This window comes from Nothobranchius furzeri, chromosome 1 (genome assembly GCF_043380555.1).
Source record: "Nothobranchius furzeri strain GRZ-AD chromosome 1, NfurGRZ-RIMD1, whole genome shotgun sequence".
In the NCBI taxonomy this organism is placed as follows: domain Eukaryota; kingdom Metazoa; phylum Chordata; class Actinopteri; order Cyprinodontiformes; family Nothobranchiidae; genus Nothobranchius; species Nothobranchius furzeri.
In genome coordinates this window covers 30,638,103-30,656,510 of record NC_091741.1, presented here as the reverse complement: position 1 = coordinate 30,656,510, position 18,408 = coordinate 30,638,103, and the positions used below count along the sequence as shown (strand labels likewise).

The window sequence follows — 18,408 nt, the reverse complement described above, 5'->3', positions numbered from 1 at the left end:
ACCCGCAGAGAGCAGAGAAACTCTCAGGTGAGAAGAAGAAAGCGAAGACGTGACGTAACAGAAGCGCGCAGATGAAGAATTATGGCTAAACAGTTTAGCATATAATATCTAGGTAGGCTCTTCAAAGCGGTATAAATAATTATTTTTATTTCCTTGTCAAAAATGAACACTACCAACTTTTTAGATATCACAAATTTCCAAAACAAAAAGTCATATACATCTAAAGTAACGTTGGCTATCCAAAAATTAAAGAAAAACTAAAAATATTTGAGGAAACACGGAATGTTCAGTATTACATTGTGACTAAATTTAGACGTCGATAACCAGATCAATGAAGAGCAAGTATGTAATAACAAATAGCCTACATACGAATCCAATTTAAAACGATTGATGTACTTTACTATAAAACAATTAAAATAATTATTACAGCCGAAATAGTCTGTCCTACTCAACAATTTTAATCCTTACAAGGTAAGAAATTGTTGTGTAGCACAGCTAAAGTCCATGTCCAAAACCAACTTAGATCTAGGTACGATTAAATGTGACAACGGCTTGCTGTACAAACCCACACTAATCACACATTACCGTAACAGGCTAATACAAGCTAACCTGGACAGTCTGTTGCCTTTGATTTTTCAAGCGGTCTAAATTTCACATTCGGAAGGAGCAGGACGAAATATTAAGACGCTGTGCAAAACGGGAATCAATATTACCGACGTTCGCGGGTACCTCGGCCTCTTCTTGCACGCAGCTCGCAGGAAGCGGTCTTTGGTTGAAAACTGATCTTGGCTAGCGTCAGGCTAGCCAGCCAGCTAGCTGGCTGCTAACGTCGCTAGCGGTAGTTAGCTAGCTAGCTAGTGAGCTGTAGTAAGTTGCGCCATGGAGGAGCTGGTTGTGGAAGTGAGAGGGACGAGTGGAGCCTTTTATAAGGTAAGTGGGCGAGTTAAGTGGAGCTTTCTGCTACCGCTCACTGTGCAAACAGCAGCCTAACTAACAACCAGGTTTACTGGGCATCTTGTGTGTGTACGGGCCTGCGTGTTCAGCCCCATCCAGGATGCGGAGGCTGGAAACAAATCCAAAAACAAAACCGTTGCCATCTCAGTGCTTTTAGTGAAATTAGTGACCGAGTCGGGATGCCACTGCAGGGCTGGCGTTTTCCTGCAATTGCTAAAATGTGTTTGTGGTGTGTTCCTGTTCAGTGATGGAGAGGAGTGGTCACTCACAAATGTTCACGATTCAACCCAAGAAAGTCCCAAATAAATACATCAGCGTCCAACTCTGGTTTTCAGATTTGTCCTCCCTCAGTGGACCGGCTGTTTCTATAAAGTCTGATTAGGTTTTGTTTTTAATATCCAAATATAGACGTTTGTATTTATTACATGACTTATGTCAATCAGTGATGGTACAAACACGTTGACACAGAAAGCTAACAGTAGCTCATAAACACGTTTAATGTGGAATAGGGGACAGTAGTACATATTCTACTACTGGAGTAGTGGGATCAAACAGTAATCATAATACTAAAGAACATCAGCTAGGTGCCAGCTAAATGAATAAGTGGTGTGGCTGACTGATGAATTTAGTAAATACAGTCATACAGGTTGGTACATGGGACTCATCTTGCTGAGTTTAATTCTAGTTGTAAGGAGACATATTATTGAACTTAGCTTTCATTTTTGCCTTTTTGTCTTGTCAAACCCAGCTCTTTTATAGAATTTGATCTAATTTTTTATAGAAGGTCTGGGTGTGGTGCTGCCTTAAAACAAAACCATACAATGGACACAAATGCTTCTGCCGCCAAGCTGTTTAGCAGGTTTCATTCTCTAAATGGTCTCACTTATTAAATGTTGTTGGATTTAAAATGCCTTGGAGAAGTTTGAATGTCTCTGCAGCTCTTGTTAAAGCCATACTTTGCAACTTTTTCATATTTTTAAATCATTTTCTTGAGCCAGTATGTGCTAAAATGACCCTTTACCCTTGCTGGGACTTAGAAAATAAAGCCTGGTGTGGCAGTCTGCTTCCAGCACATTACCTGCATGTTTTAGATCATGAACACAGCTGTTTTGTTTAATTTGGTGACGAATCACTCCTATAGACACTAACGAAGGCTGCGGAAACATTTCAGCTGTTAAGCCTGACCCCTTCTTTCCACCGGAGCCGTCAGCAGCACGTTACTGCAGCAGCACGTCTTGCTCGCGTAAGCTGCTGCTTGGCCCTTCCCACGAGACGCGAATCAGCAGGGGAGCAGCTGTCACCGACAGAGCTCGAAGTCACACGAGTGACTTCGTCAGTAAACACAACAACAAGCAGGAGAAAATTACAACATGGCTCCAAAAGGTTTGCGTTTTATGTTCTGTCCATTTTATAATCCAATACGGACCTGAAAAACAAAGGAGGCCGCTAGCTAGGTGATAACTTCTCACGGGGCCGCACAGTTAGTAACTATTTTTTAGAGTAAAGCAACCGGAAGGCAGGACATTTCTTTATTCTGAAAATCTCGGGAAGCTTCGCTCCGTTTTTGCGTCCGATTTCCTGTCTTTCCTTCCCCAAAAATGTCGAACTTGACCCGTTTCAGAGGCGTAGCGCGTAGAAAATAGAACCGGCGCGTAAAGGCCGCGGCATGCTGCTCCTGAGACGCGGCCGACTCGCGCTGCTGACGGCTCCGGTGGAAAGAAGGGGTCAGTCATGCTCCTGCGTCAGCTCCACAAGGGACAGACACGCACGGATTGACAGAAGCGTTTTGCTCTCATACGTCCTCGTTTGCTGAAGGGGTGTTGCAAAGCAATTCTCCGCCAGGACAACAGAGGGCGTAATGTAGGTAGCAGTACAGTGACATCGTAATATTTCCTTGGAAATCACTTCTGCGGTCTGAAAATGGCAAGCAACACGAGAAAGAGTAGTTTGATCGAGTTGGAACTGTGTAATCTAGATGAAGAAATGCTTATCTTGCTGAAATACCAGCGAGAGCATAAAAGGAGACACCACACAACTTCCCACGCGACTCTGGCACTGTTGACAAATTTAAAGGAAATGGCGTCATGACTGAAGTGATCTCAGGTTTCTGGACTGGCCAATCACAAGCGCCTGTTCTCCATCTCGTTCAACGGATGTTAAGAAAAGTGGGCTCGACTCCATACGTACTTACGTGCCTGTCGGGGGGGCCTACGCAAGAACAGATGATGGCGTTGAGTGTCTCCGCATTGACACAGAAGCAGAAGCATTACTCAGCCATTAGATTAAGGTGTTAAAAAGACAAACGCACAGCGAGGAGACAGGTTTCATTTTCACTTTGATCACAGAGAATTAATAACGGACACTAGGGGGTGCTAAAAGCAGCCAAAACTGCCAGTTGTTCCTTTAGGCCAGGGGTGTCAAACTCAAACTCACACGGGGCCGAAATGAAACTCTGGGACGGAGTCGAGGGCCAAACTTCATATTTTTTGAAAAAGTGACGCAAATTTGCACATTTTCTGTATCAACATATATGCAATTTTGAACCTTTAAATTAGGAAACAAACTTATTTCTGCATTAACACTGAATGTGGAATAACCAAATTACACACGAGCAAGTCCGTTTTAAATAAAAGGCATCAGTGGTATTCATTACTTGTGGTATAATCAGCATTTTTAAATCTATTCAGGATTTATGTTTTCTTGTTTATTCATTTTTCTTATTTTTTATTCTCCTTTTTTCTCCTGTAATACGTGTCATCGCTGCTGTGACGTCTAGCTTTCCCCACTGAGGAACAATAAAGGGATTTTCTATTCTAGTCATCTATCTGCAGCCTTTCCACTTCCTGTTTACTGTAGGTTAAATCTTTTCTCACGGGCCAACAACAAAATAAAAATATCATTTCATCTTAAATGAAAATGCAACATCTCACCTGTTAACTTTCATGTTTTGGAGCAGAAAAAGAGCATCAAACCAACATATTTAAAGCTCAGTTTGCTCCACTGGTTTACTGTGATGCTCACCTGTTCCAGCCAGATACCTGCATCATGGGGTTGATCTGAGCTGAGGAGGAGACTCCTGTTGTTTTGTTCATCTTCATCATAATAATGACAACATTAGATGACAACAGGTGCTCACATAGGTTTGTGCTGATGAACATGTCTGAGCTGCTTGACCGCGTTGTTGTGTGTCGGGGAGGAAACACAACCACAGAGTCGTGCTGGTTTGAGCGTGTCGCTGCTCGCTGGAGTTATATCAGCTCTGTCTGGACGTTAGTTGGAAAACTTTCTCTTTCAGTCGTGAACACATTACTGAGCGGCTAGAATCTCCGTTTCTGGGCTTCAACGTCAGAAAACAGCTGAGTGAACTCGGCGCTGAGTGAGAGGAGTGTTTAGTTTGTCCGAGACAGCGGAGCTGCAGACACCCAACTACCTCTGACTGCCTCGGCGCTGAAAAAACACAAAGGAGGGGGCGCGTCGGCTCCGCGCTGGCGCCGCAAAGCATCATGGGAGTTGTAGTCTTTGCGGTAAAATCGGCCAGTGGGCCAGTTTTAATATATTTTTGATATTTATCTCGCGGGCCGCCTTGACTCTGACATATGTGCTTTAGGCAGGTGAGGTACTCTGGGGCTCCCAGCCCTTGTCTTATTTTTAATCGAGTTTTTGGAGGTTGCTAGTTTGCTAACTTAGGTAAGTGGCTGGTGGGTATCTGGTTAACTTGGGTTTCTGGCTTTTATCAATGTTTTGGTTGGACTTTTGGGATTGAGTAGTGGTTTTTTATCTATATCTTGTATACTGCTTTTAAGTGTTTTGATTAACTTTTACAGCTATACTTTGTATTTCTGTGCTTTTCTTTATGTGCATTGATTGCTTTGGGCACTATTTGGGTCAGCTGCCTTGCTGTTTTATAAGTGCTTTATAAATAAACTTGGTGACAATAGATAATAGAAAATAAAAAAAATTTGCAGAGTTGAGTTATTATTACAGTAGCATATTGCTCAGAAAACATACAAATTAGTTGCCCACCATTTGAACCGTTGAGCGTTTTCTTAATTATGTAGCCTGTCAGTCAAAATTCGGGCAAAAAAGGTATTCTTATAATTTACAAACATTACCCCCTCCCCCCTCGCGCCCGCAGAGTAACGGTACAGCCCAAAGGTTTAGCTTCACTGCAGTGTTTTTATTTGATACCTCGCGGTGCTGCTGAAGGGCCGATGATGAGACAACACAAATCCGGAGCTGAGAAAAGAAAACAGATGACGCCCGTACATCCCTTGCTGGTAAGTTTGTCTTTATTAGCTACCTGGGCAGCCTGGCAGGTGAATTAGTTGGAGTCTGAGTTTCTGTGTTGAGGCTTGTAAATATCCCTGGCCAATCAAGCTTAGGGTCTCCAAAAGCCTAGCAGCGGCCCTGTCTCAGTGACACACTTTGCAGGGGGATTTGGCATTTAATTTTTCTTGGCGTCTGGAAAAACATCTTCTTTTTCCCCCTTTATTTGACTTTCTGCCCCCTGTATTCTGGTCCAAGACCATTACTGGGCTGGCCCTGTTAAAAACCCTCTACATCCCTGCTTAGTAGACTTAATGAAGTATTTTTAAGCAGTATAAAAATGACTGAAACACAAATTTACATATTTGGCATTAATGACCAATATCTTTGATTTAATTGTTAAGAACATCAAGATGCATTACAGTGAACATTATAATAAAGCAAACTTTTCTAGTGCAAAGAGGAGATGACCCATAGAAGCACTGATTTGATCTCATTTCAGAGAAAAATGGAACAGGTCAGATGCACCTAATAAATAAAATTACTAACAAACTCAGGAGTCTGTTTCTTTGCTTCACTGTTCTGGTGCTGAAAACATCACTAATGCGGATCAAAGGAGAAACACAGATGAATGCACCTTATTATTTGGAAATTAGTGGATGCTGTTTACATCAATACATTATTTTAAATCTGAAACTGATATGGATTGATTAGCTCTGGTGCTAAATCAGAGATGGCTTCGGTGCTAAGTGGATCAGCGTTTCCTGTCCATGAAACACAAGCCTACAACAGTGACAAAACACATTCAGATGAACACACAAATGTTATAAAATGACACTCTTACGTCTAGGAGTTTACAGTAGTTGAAAGCAAACGCTTGATGATACTGACTTGGTAACCAAATAGTTTGTCACTTCGTCCCCTCCGGAGAGGAAGTTACGAAGAGGCACTCTTCAAAATAAAACCTTCCCTTGCCGTCAGCTTGGGAGAGGAAAAATGAGGAGGTGCACAGCTCAGCTTTTAATGGATGAGAGAATTACCACGAAGTGTAAATTGATACGACTGGCTGGCTCACCATTAAATGTAGCGGAGGCAAATCGATGATTTTTATTTGTTATGACCAGGAAGATGTAATATTCTATGTAAATATAAATATTAACCTGCTAGGTCTATATTGTAACTGAAGATTCTAGGTTTTAATTCAGAAGATCTAGGTTCTTTGCTTTTTCAGTGATCAACCACACTTCGTGTTACTTCAAGAAAGAGTCAGGTTTATAAAAGTAAGAATTTATTTAGCAAACAATTAAAACATGACTAATTAACTAAGCATTTACTGTGAGTGAATGTAACTAAACGTGATGAAAGAACCAATGTGTGAATGCGGTGTCAGTCAGAGCTTCCTTATCAAAGTAAGCTGAGTTCTGGTGAACAGAATTTGGTTTGCTCTAAGCTATAAAGTTGTTATCATCAGAAGAACATCAGACGCAATCTATCATGTCTACTTCACCCATTTTTGAGAGACCCTCTTGGTGGATCCGAAAGTCGCAGGGGTCGGCTGATCTTTGGCACCGGAGGGTTGTAGAATACCGTGGTACCGACTCTTCAGTCCAGAGATGTCTCGGGTCATAACAGCTGGATGGAACCGTGCGTCTGGCAGACTCTTAAGGAGTCTCACAGTATCAGCTTTGTTTCTGCAGGAGCTGTTTGCTCATCAGCTTCGCAGGTGCAAAAAGGTTTTGACGACGTGTCAAAATCTTTGATGGCTAAAGAGGTTTACTACAGGTGGCCGGTCTGAAGCGATTCTCCAGAACCCTCGAATCACTCAGGATGATCCAGTTTTAAGGTTTTGATGTTATGATTTGCACAGCCAATCAAAGGCTGACAGGTTTGAGAGATGTTACCAAGACAACTCAGAAACATGCCTTCTTGATACGGGACGTTCTGACTGGTTTAAAAGTCTCTGTGTGTTGGAGTTTAACTTAACCGTACTTGTTATTGTGAGTGCAGGCGTGAGGACCTCGTCGTCAAAACATGTTGAACACATGGCGGGTTCTAGTAGACATAAACATAACATAACATCCATTCAGTGAGCACAGATTAATGAAGCATTTCATTATACTATAATTATTGTAAGTAGTAATAAACAAATGTTTATTTAATGATTATCTAGATTATAAGTCATGGAAGAAGTTCATATTGATTTAGTAAATCATTCTTGAATTTAGCAACTCATTCGAGCTGGAGTTGTTCCTTCTGTGGAGGCAGCCAGATGGGACCTTGGGAAAGAAAGTTATTGTTTATCTTTCAGAGCTGCAGAGTCTGTGAGCCCCAGCTGGTATGAAGGCAGGCTCATTTAAAGGGAACACATGCAGTGTTGTGTCTCCTTTCTGACCAGGTGTTGAATAGATGTTGAAAGGTCAGACTGTACCTAAAACTGACCATCGCTGGACGCTACAGATTGCTGTAATCAAATTTGACCACAAGATGTCGTTTACTTCATTCTACAACTTGCAGCTTCACATTTTAATATGTGTTTCAGCTACATGCTGTTGTCAGTTTGGGAAGCATGTAGCTGAATCGTGATCATTTAGCACTTATTACATACTTGGATACCGTGTAGGGCTGGTTATCCATCTACCTCCTCGTTCGTCACTGTGGAGGTGTGGCCACTCACCCCCTTTGTTGAACATTTCTGTTCATTTCTGTGGTTTTTGTAGGCTTTTATCAAAGATGTCCACGAGGGATCTGTCACCGTGGCTTTTGAAAACAAGTGAGTAATATAATGTTTACACACACGACAGTAAAGCTTTATAGTAATACATCTGACGCAATAATAGTAGGATTAAATAATGTTTGTGTTTGTCCGATCCAGTTGGCAGCCGGAACGTCAGATCCCATTCCAGGATGTCCGCTTCCCTCCTCCAGCGGGCTTCAGCAAAGAGATCAACGAAAGCGACGAAGTGGAGGTGAGAAGGGTTCAAACCTCAGGGACAAGCAGGTTCAGGTATTCATCCAAAGGGCAGGAAATAGAAGGACAAGTATGTTTTAGGTGGCAAAAACACTAAAACTCTGGTTTAGAGTTTTCACCTCCAACCCACAGAACAAACTGTTCCAGCAGTTCAGCCTTTCCATTTTAATTGTAATCATAATAATTAATATAGCAGAGGGATGTCCCATTCCGATATCGATATCGGAAGTAATTCGATATCAGCCCAAAAACACTATCGGATTATATCAGACTGCATCAAAACTCTCTGATGTAAGCAGTCCGTTAAGGTTCACATTGTTGGCAACCAATGGTTAAAAAATGTTGTCATTTTTTTCATACTTACTATTGTTGGCTCTTCTTCTCTGATTAAGTAACATCTTTTGATCAAGCCTTTCATACATTCCACACTACAAAACCGGTATGTAGGATTTGTGCTGATATCGTATCGGATAGATATCGGTATCGGTCAATACTGAAAGGCTGCAATATTGGTATCGTATCAGAAGTGAAAAAGTTGTATCGGGACATGCCTAATATAGCATAAATGTGTCGGCACAAAAGCAGAGTATTCAGATTTGTCAACCCTGAACCGCACTAAAGCGTTAAAAAACAAGGACCTTGTCAATTATAGCTGAAATAATTCTTTTAAAGTGTGATTACAAATATTCCTCAAGGCCTAATGTATACGTCTGCGTTGGTATGGAGACACGCAACGCCGGTATCTGTCGTTGCCAGGGCTCTCCAACAAATGGCATCAGCTCACTTCCTGTTACTGCTTTGATCCTTTTTATGTAGTTACAGGGTTTCCCTTACATAGGCGTAGCCGTGGCGGCCCGCCACGGCTGAAATCTTGCCGCCACGCCTACAAGATCCCAAGTTTTATTTATTTATTTATTTATTTATTTATTTTTGCACTGTTTCCCGAAGAAGCAGCGGGAACTACTATGTTGTTGTCGCTTGTGATCACAGCCGGCGAGCAGCAAGAAGAAAGGAGCAGGCAGGGCAGGGTGCAGTTACAGCATAAGTTACTGAGTTTAAAATCAGAAAGGTAGCAGTGGATATAATGCTTTTACGTTTACATGTTTCAGCAGCATTAAGATAAACGAGTGCTGACCATCCTGACAGGGTTTCCTCCAGTGCTTATTAGGCCAGGTTCTCCTCCCCCACCAGGCTAATCATCACTTATTCATGTAAAATGTATTTATTACTTCATGTCTGACTTTAACCACATCTAATACTGTATTACGGCGTGAGCGCAACAGCGACAACTTAAGATCGATGTGTGAGCAGCGTGAGAGGTCGGGTGTTTCATCCGAACCCTTAAAACCTCCAGCAGGCTACGCTGCACTAAGTATTAGCGCGCAGCGCTACATGTCTACATTAGCGACGTGACATGTCTCGGAGAAAGCGTAAAAACACGTTGGACGCTTCTTCTGAAGCGGGAAAATAACGCTTCTTCTTAAGCAGAGCACGACGTCGCCTCGGCTCGTTCACGGCCGAGCCGGTACCGGACTGAGCTCGATAACATGACCCAGCACAGCCACTGGGTCGTTGGAGCTGCCCCGTGACTGCCTGATGGAAAACCAGCGGGTTTCATCAGACTCGTAAGGTTTCTTGTTTTTGCTGGGGACCCCCTGTATTTTACCGCTGCCTCCTGCAGTCTTCCCCTATTAACATTTAAAATGATTCTGTAAACTCGTGTATCGATAGAAACAATCTCTGTCTAAATGTAATTCTCAAATAATAAATAAGACGTGCATTCATCCGTGTATCTCCTTTGATCCGCATTAGTGATGTTTTCAGCACCAGAACAGTGAAGCAAAGAAACATTCCTGAGTTTGTTAGTAATTTCATTCATTAGGTACATCTGACCTGTTCTATTTTTCTCTGAAATGAGATCAAATCAGTGCTTCTATGGGTTGTCTCCAATCTGCACTGGAAAATTGTACTTTATTTAGAGACGTGGCATAATCCCCCCCCCCTGCCACAGCTGGAAAAATTCCTAGGGGAAACAGTGAGTTAATAAAACAGCTGACATGTCGGTGTGACGTAGCTTTGTTCCTGACTCATGTTTTTGCTGGAAGTTTTAAACGCCGTCAGACGTTTTAGTAGAGCTGAAAGCTTTTGTTGGTTCACTGGCTTTGTGTGCTTTCCAGGTATACTCCAGGGCTAACGACAAAGAGCCGTGTGGATGGTGGCTGGCAAAGGTCCGCATGGTGAAAGGAGAGGTGAGGCTCTCCGCTTACTTCCTGTTCTAAGGCTCGGCAGCAGTACGGGTCTAGAGCGTAGGACCGACTTGTAGAAATGAAGTCACACCTCTACTTCCAGGCGTATAAATGCTCTGCTATACAAGGAAAACAGAAACACGTTTATGAATGCCAGATAGATCCACTTTATCCCTCGCTCGTCCACACACCCGCACCGCTGACTGGTTTAGCTCCCTTTTCACCACAACAGACCAGTTGAGTGTCTGCAGTGATGCCTCCGTCCACCTGTTGGTCTCCTGCTTTCTCACTTGTGAACAAGACCATAAGATACTTAAACTCCTCCGCACGAGGTAGGGCCTCTGCCACGACCCACCCTTTTCTGATCAAGAACCATGACCGTGGCTTTGGAGGTGTTGATCTTCATCCCAGTTGCTTCACCCAAGATCAGAGGGTAGGTGGATCTAAGAGGATCACACCAGCCGCAAAATCTTGCTGCTACCAAACTCGACACCCCCCACCCCACAGTTTCATCTAGAAACCCTAACCCTGTCGGTCCGGGAACTAGCCGTTTTACCGATCACCAATCAAAACACGAAAGAATGTAAATGGAAGTCAACTTGTTTTTCTATTTTCAGCATAAAAAAGGAAAACGGAAAACAAACTTTTTGTTTTTTCGATAGTGTATTTCAAGATGAAACGTTTAAATCAGAAAATAAGGGGAAATAGTTCATTTTCTACCTTAAATTTACCTTTTTCTCTGTGACCCGGAAGTTTACCTGCAAAAACATAAGCAAAGAAGTGCGCTATTTCAATTTCCAGGCGGTTGGCAGGACAAAATTCCTTAACAAGTCTTTGTTCAGCGCACCACCTCCTCACATTTCTCTCAGAAAATCCCCGCCGTGCCGTACCCAAACTCATGGCGTAAAGCAGCAGCGAAGTCGCCACACGACATTCCAGTTATCCTTTTTGCTCTGATAAAACCAGCAAACTCGTGCAACGCCTTTATTGTAAAAGTTGTGGATTAATCCCGATTTCATTTATCCACACGCTTGAAAACCGTTGTCTTTCGCTAACGCAATTGTTTCTCCTTCTCGTGTTTTTGCAGTAAACTTCCGATTTTGTTCTTCGCTTGTGTTTTTGCAGGTAAACTTCCGGGTCACTGCAAAAAAGGTAAATTTAAGGCAGAAAATGAACTATTTCCCCTTATTTTCTGATTTAAACGTTTCATCTTGAAATACACCGTCGAAAAACAAAAAAAGTTTGTTTTCCTTTTTTATGTTGAAAATAGAAAAACAAAAAACGAGTTGACTTCTGTTTACATTCTTTCATTTTTTGATTGGTGATCTTCAAAACGGCTCGTTTCCCTTTTTTTAATTGTTTTTAATTTCCAAAGGAAGATCGGGTGGCCGTCATGTACACGGACCCCTGTCCATAACGATTAGGAGCAGACACTTTGATCTCAAGCAACTATAAATGTGGAGACAGCAGTGCAGTGAACTAGCCTACCATGGATGTCTTTAGCTTGTGGGGGGAAACCAGCCCCACCCACATGGGGAGAACATGCTAACTCTGCACTGAAAGGCTTCACCTGGGTTTTAAACCGGCAACCCTTTTGTTGTGAGACGACAGAGCTACCCGCTGTGCCACCTACTGCATGAAACAGTAGTTTAGACGGAACCGAGTGACCCCTAACTCCAAATCTGCCGATGCAGACAGTCCAGACTGGAGGTGCTTTTAATAGAAATTAAATCAGATTAAAAAGTGATTTAAGCTAAAAAATATTATTACCCGCTGATTTTTTGACTGGTTATGGCTTTGTTTTAAACCATGCTGGTCCTAAGTACTAATGTCCTGATTATTTCTGAAACGGCTGCTGACCCACAGTACAATAAATAAAGTCAAACAATAAAACATTTTATGGTAAAGAAACAAGGAGCCACTGCTTTTTTTTTCTGCTTGCATTTTCTAAACTGATCATAGAAAAACAACTCCCTGGCTCTGCCTGCGTTTTCCCACCATACTTCCTGTCTTCTCTGTGTATTTAAGTCCTGCTCTCTGGCTGCTCTTGTTGGATCACGGTAACGAGACCTTTGTGTTTCCAGTTTTACGTCATAGAGTATGCAGCATGCGACGCCACCTTAAACGAGATAGTGACTCTGGAGCGGTTACGGCCGGTCAACCCAAACAAACCCGCCACCAAAACCACCTTCATAAAGATCAGGCTGGATGTTCCTGAAGATCTACGGCAGATGTAAGTGTGAACGTGTTCCCGAAGCTGCTTGGCTTCAACCAGGAGTTCATGTGTTTACTCTGTGCTGCCAGGTGCTCCAAGGAGTCGGCGCACAAAGACTTTAAAAAGGCCATCGGAGCGTTCGGCGTCACCTTTGACTCGGAGAAGAAGCAGCTGGTCATTTTGGTTCGTCAGGCTGTTTTGTTGTGTTTTCTCTTTACAAGCCCATTAGTATGGAACAAGGATTGGGACAATAATTCATTTAACTTGTACCAAGTTTTGTAACTTGTGACATATTTCGTAACTGTGACTTTTGTAGCATGTAATTCCAGGGTTTCCCCCAGTGCTTTATAAGCAAAGTCTGGCGGCCCACCAGGCTTTGCTTGCCCACCCGCCAGGCTAAGCGTCATGCCCCCTCCCCAACCCTACCGTGTCGGCTGACACGAACGGCACAGCGAAACTAGAGCCCTCCATCAGCTGATACTGGTGAGAAACAGCAGCGGAACATGTGCAACCCCCCCACCCTCGCTCTCACAGAGGAGCGCTGCTGGATGGAGCGCGCAAACCCCCCCCCCCCCCCCCCCCCCCCGACGGCAGAAGCCGACATGCTCCACTCATTTTCTGGGGGAAACCCTGGATTCACATAACTTTTATTTTACTAACAGGTAAATTAGTGTTGTAGCATGTAGTTCTCATTTTGTAACTTGTAACTTTGGTACATAACATGAAACTTTTATTTAGTAACTTGCAGAAAAAAAAATCAAAGTACAAGTTTCAAATCTCAACTTTCGAAACACACATCTCAGTCCACAGTTACAAAACTCAAGTCTACAAGGACAAAACATTTTGTCCCAATTCTAGCTTCCTTCCAACAGGAATTGTCTTGAACAGGAATGCAAGACTCATGATTGGCTGGTCAGACAAAACCTGTCACTTGTTCTTTGGGAAGGAAGCTAGAATTGGGACAAAATGTTATGTACTTGTAGACCTGAGTTTTGTAACTGTGGACTGATATGTGTGATTTGAGAGTTGTGATTAGAAACTTGTACATTGATTGTTTTCTGCAAGTTACACAATGAAGGTTTCATGTTACATGTCAAATTTTCGTGTTACAAAACAAATGTTACTTGTTACAAAACAAATGTTACTTGTTACAAAACAAATGTTACTTGTTACAAAACAAATGTTACTTGTTACAAAATAAATGTTACTTGTTACAAAACAAATGTTACTTGTTACAAAACAAATGTTACTTGTTACAAAATAAATGTTACTTGTTACAAAACGAGAATTACATGCTGCAAAATCAAAGTTACAGTTACAAAACATGTTACAGGTTACAAAATAAATGTTACTTGTTACAAAACAAATGTTACTTGTTACAAAACAAATGTTACTTGTTACAAAATAAATGTTACTTGTTACAAAACAAATGTTACTTGTTACAAAATAAATGTTACTTGTTACAAAACAAATGTTACTTGTTACAAAATAAATGTTACTTGTTACAAAACAAATGTTACTTGTTACAAAACAAATGTTACTTGTTACAAAACAAATGTTACTTTTTACAAAACGAGAATTACATGCTGCAAAATCAAAGTTACAGTTACAAAACATGTTACAGGTTACAAAATAAATGTTACTTGTTACAAAACAAATGTTACTTGTTACAAAACAAATGTTACTTGTTACAAAACAAATGTTACTTGTTACAAAATAAATGTTACTTGTTACAAAACAAATGTTACTTGTTACAAAATAAATGTTACTTGTTACAAAACAAATGTTACTTGTTACAAAACAAATGTTACTTGTTACAAAACAAATGTTACTTGTTACAAAACAAATGTTACTTTTTACAAAACGAGAATTACATGCTGCAAAATCAAAGTTACAGTTACAAAACATGTTACAGGTTACAAAACAAATGTTACTTGTTACAAAACAAATGTTACTTGTTACAAAACAAATGTTACTTGTTACAAAACAAATGTTACTTGTTACAAAACAAATGTTACTTGTTACAAAACAAATGTTACTTGTTACAAAACGAGAATTACATGCTGCAAAATCAAAGTTACAGTTACAAAACATGTTACAGGTTACAAAACAAATGTTACTTGTTACAAAACAAATGTTACTTGTTACAAAACAAATGTTACTTGTTACAAAATAAATGTTACTTGTTACAAAACAAATGTTACTTGTTATAAATCAAATGTTACTTGTTACAAAACGAGAATTACATGCTGCAAAATGAAAGTTACAGTTACAAAACATGTTACAGGTTACAAAATAAATGTTACTTGTTACAAAACGAGAATTACATGCTGCAAAATGAAAGTTACTGTTACAAAACATGTTACAGGTTACAAAGCTTGTTACAAGTTACGTGTAATGTCCCAATCCTAGTTCCGTACGTTAGGGCCGTGTCTTCATGGCTTTAAACATCACACCAGTAAAAATACACCCACCAACCTCTTTATTGAGTAAGTTTTGCTGGTACCACAATGGACCTGCTTCCACATTCAGCAGGAAGTTGAGTCTTTATTTCAACAAGGTGTAGAAAACCTTCTGGTCCATACCAACATGACAACATCACACACGTCCATGATGGGCATGCATCCCCGTTCCACCACACCCCAAATGTTTCTGAGCACGTCTGGTTCTAACCATCACGTCAACTTCAGTAGGTGGTCCAGATGCCTTCAGGTGTTAAGCTGCAGTCGTGGGATTGGCTGATTAGATGTTTGTGTTAACTAGCAGCTGAGCAGGCATAATAAAGTGGCGGGTGGGTGTACGTGTTTCCATCCTTTGTGAGATCTGTTTGACCGATGTCGACTTAATTTGAAATTGCAGTCAGTTAACGAGGTGACGACGAAGCGAGCCAACATGATGAGCGACATGCACTTCAGGAGCCTCCGCACCAAACTGTCGCTCATGCTGCGCAACGAGGAGGCCAGCAGGCAGCTGGAGGTACACACACTTCAATCCCAGAATTCCCTTTGGCTCTGATGTGGCTTTCATGCTGCTCTCTTGTTCCTGGTGCGTAGAGTTCCAGACAGCTAGCGTCGCGTTTCCATGAACAGTTTGTAGTTCGAGACGATTTAATGGGCCTGGCCATCGGTACTCATGGGGCCAACATCCAGCAAGCCCGAAAAGTTCCTGGAGTCACCAACATAGACCTGGATGAAGAGACCTGCACCTTCCACATATACGGAGAGGTGGGTGACTGCTCCTCTGCCGCTGCACAGTGTGAACACGAGGACTCATCTAGCCTGTTTTTGTTGTTTCCCAGGACCAGGATGCGGTGCGTATAGCTAGGAGTTACCTTGAGTTTTCCGAAGATGTCATCAAAGTTCCCCGGAACTTAGTAGGTGAGAAAACTGAGACCATGGTTCTGTTCATCGGCTTCATTTTGCTGGAGTCCAAGTTTAGACTCCCATCAGATTATGACTGGTGCGACCGTTACACGCCTGTAGGGAAGGTGATCGGCAAGAATGGAAAACTGATACAGGAGGTGGTCGATAAGTCCGGTGTGGTCCGGGTTCGGATCGAGCCAGAGAATGATAAAAAGAGCCCGGCGGCGGCGGCGGCAGCAGCAACAGATGAGGTCAGTGAGGATTAAAGAGAGCCGGTAAAACCAAATCCCTGAAAGACGGCTGGTTTTACTGAGTCACACGTGTTTGGTTCTACAGGGAATGGTGCCGTTTGTGTTTGTGGGGACCAAGGAGAGCATTTCTAATGCAACCGTTCTGCTGGACTACCACCTCAACTACCTGAAGGTTTGTGTTGCAGATTTATGACACCAAAGCTCATCCTCTGTAGCAAATAAAAGGTCTAGGGATCCACAGAGGAATGCATGTTAGCTGACAGAAGAAGCAGCCACTCGTTTTAGATGTTTCACGTGTTTGTTGATGTCTTTTGACCCTTTGGAAAAGATCTTCGAAGTGAAATCAGCTGATCGACCGCTTGTTTTCTCATCAACCGAACGCAGTCGTTACGTCACCGTTCTACACATCCAGGGTTTTCCCCGGGTGCTTGAGCTGACGGAGCGTTGCATTTGGTCATTTGTTGCTGCACGTGCTTCATATTATATGGGAATGAAGGTTTTAGGCCGAATGGCCCATCCCTCATGTAAAGCAGGGATGCTCCAATCATTCTTGCCCGATTTTACAGAAAATGATGTGATCGGGAAATTGTGATCGGTGCTGTTTTGAGGTTCGTCGGGGTTTGGAAAGCAGCACTGACTTAGGAACAGTTGTGCTTTTCTAGCTGAATCATCCATCCATCCATCCGTGGTCCGAACCCGCTTTGTCCACGTAGGGTCGCGGGGGGGCTGGTGCCCATCCCCAGCGGTCAACGGGCAGTCAGGCGGGGTACACCCTGGACAGAGAGCCAGTCCATCGCAGTCTAGCTGAATCACTGTTGTATAATTAATCGTTGTTTATGTATTGTTTCCTTTGGTGCTCTAAAACAAACCAGTTTAGTTCACATGCTGCCAGTTCTGTACTGAAGCAGCTGAGATGAGTAACAGACCGGGTTCCTGCCCCCCCCCCTCTCTGAGCGGGAACTTAAATATTCTGATGTTTTCACGCGTCATCAGGAGGTGGACCAGCTGCATCTGGAGCGTCTTCAGATTGACGAGCAGCTGAGGCAGATAGGAGGTGGGAGTGGAGGCGGGGGGCCCGGACCCCGAAACCCTAAAGACAAAGCCTACGTGTTTGATAACAACATGGGGATGGGCCGAGGAGCAGGGAAGCCCTACGCTGGAGGTAGAGGTGGACGAGGACGGCGAGGGGGAGGAGCGGCGTTCACCTCAGGTTTGATAATCAAACGGCATCCTGATCTGGTCATCAAAATCCCACACTGTTCCCACGACGAATCAAAGTAAGGCTTGATGTTTGGGGTTTGATCCATCAGGCACCAACTCGGAAGCATCCAACGCTTCAGAGACCGAGTCGGACCACAGAGAGGAGCTCAGTGATTGGTCCCTGGCGCCCACAGAGGAGCTGATGACAGGAGGCGGGACCCTGCCCCGGCGGACCGATGGGAGGAAGAGAGCGGGAGGCGGAGGAGGTCTGAGGGGACGCGGTGGGAGAGGGAGAGCAGGGGGAGGTTATAAAGGTTAGTAGGAACTCAGCAGATGGTCTAAAATCCTGTTCAGACCGTCTGTAGGGAGTTGGGATTTGTTGTTTGTAAATCATAAAATCCCAACAGTTCCCCATGACGGTGGTCATTAGTGACATTCTGCTTTATTTGCACGTGCTGCTCACCTATGAAGTCCTCCTTTAAGGTTGGACCCACATGACAGCCTTTTGAAGTCCCACTGCGCCATAATAATACATGTTTTTGCACCGGTTAGGTGAAGATGTGCAGTGGAGCGAGCCAAGACCTCGTCACATCAGAGACCCTAAAACAAGAGCCCAGGAGGACACCTTACAGGTGACACCAGCTAGCTGTTAGTCCGCTACGACATAACGACTCAGCAGCACGATCTAAACGCACACGTGGACATACGTCACACGTTACGGCCGTACTGGAATGTGTGTTGTTACGACCCCCGTGGGAAGGAGGGCGGGGGTGCATCAGAAACATGACAGTGGATTTAAAACGGGTTTAATTGTTCTAAAAGGTTAAAAACAGGAGTGGGCAACCAGATGGAGAGCGTTATTAAAGTAGTGCCAAACGAAAACGCGTCTACAAGGATTTAAAGGAGCGGTTATCTACGTTAAAAACACACGGTTAAAACTGTGTTT

At 42.9% G+C, this 18,408-nt stretch overlaps 1 protein-coding gene across 1 annotated transcript in view; it reads left to right on the top strand.

Annotated features, from left to right (window-relative positions):
• The window catches only part of fmr1 (fragile X messenger ribonucleoprotein 1), a 29,316-nt gene continuing 10,908 nt past the window's right edge, over positions 1-18,408 (top strand). Inside the window, exons 1-14 of the mRNA XM_015954860.3 lie at positions 1-930; positions 7,938-7,990; positions 8,093-8,186; positions 10,366-10,437; positions 12,519-12,667; positions 12,739-12,832; positions 15,509-15,625; positions 15,703-15,873; positions 15,948-16,026; positions 16,132-16,262; positions 16,348-16,434; positions 17,256-17,472; positions 17,573-17,776; positions 18,015-18,094. Of these exons, the coding sequence (XP_015810346.1) occupies positions 880-930; positions 7,938-7,990; positions 8,093-8,186; positions 10,366-10,437; positions 12,519-12,667; positions 12,739-12,832; positions 15,509-15,625; positions 15,703-15,873; positions 15,948-16,026; positions 16,132-16,262; positions 16,348-16,434; positions 17,256-17,472; positions 17,573-17,776; positions 18,015-18,094 (1,599 nt within the window). The 5' untranslated portion in view covers positions 1-879. The remainder of the gene's footprint in view (positions 931-7,937; positions 7,991-8,092; positions 8,187-10,365; positions 10,438-12,518; positions 12,668-12,738; positions 12,833-15,508; positions 15,626-15,702; positions 15,874-15,947; positions 16,027-16,131; positions 16,263-16,347; positions 16,435-17,255; positions 17,473-17,572; positions 17,777-18,014; positions 18,095-18,408) is intronic.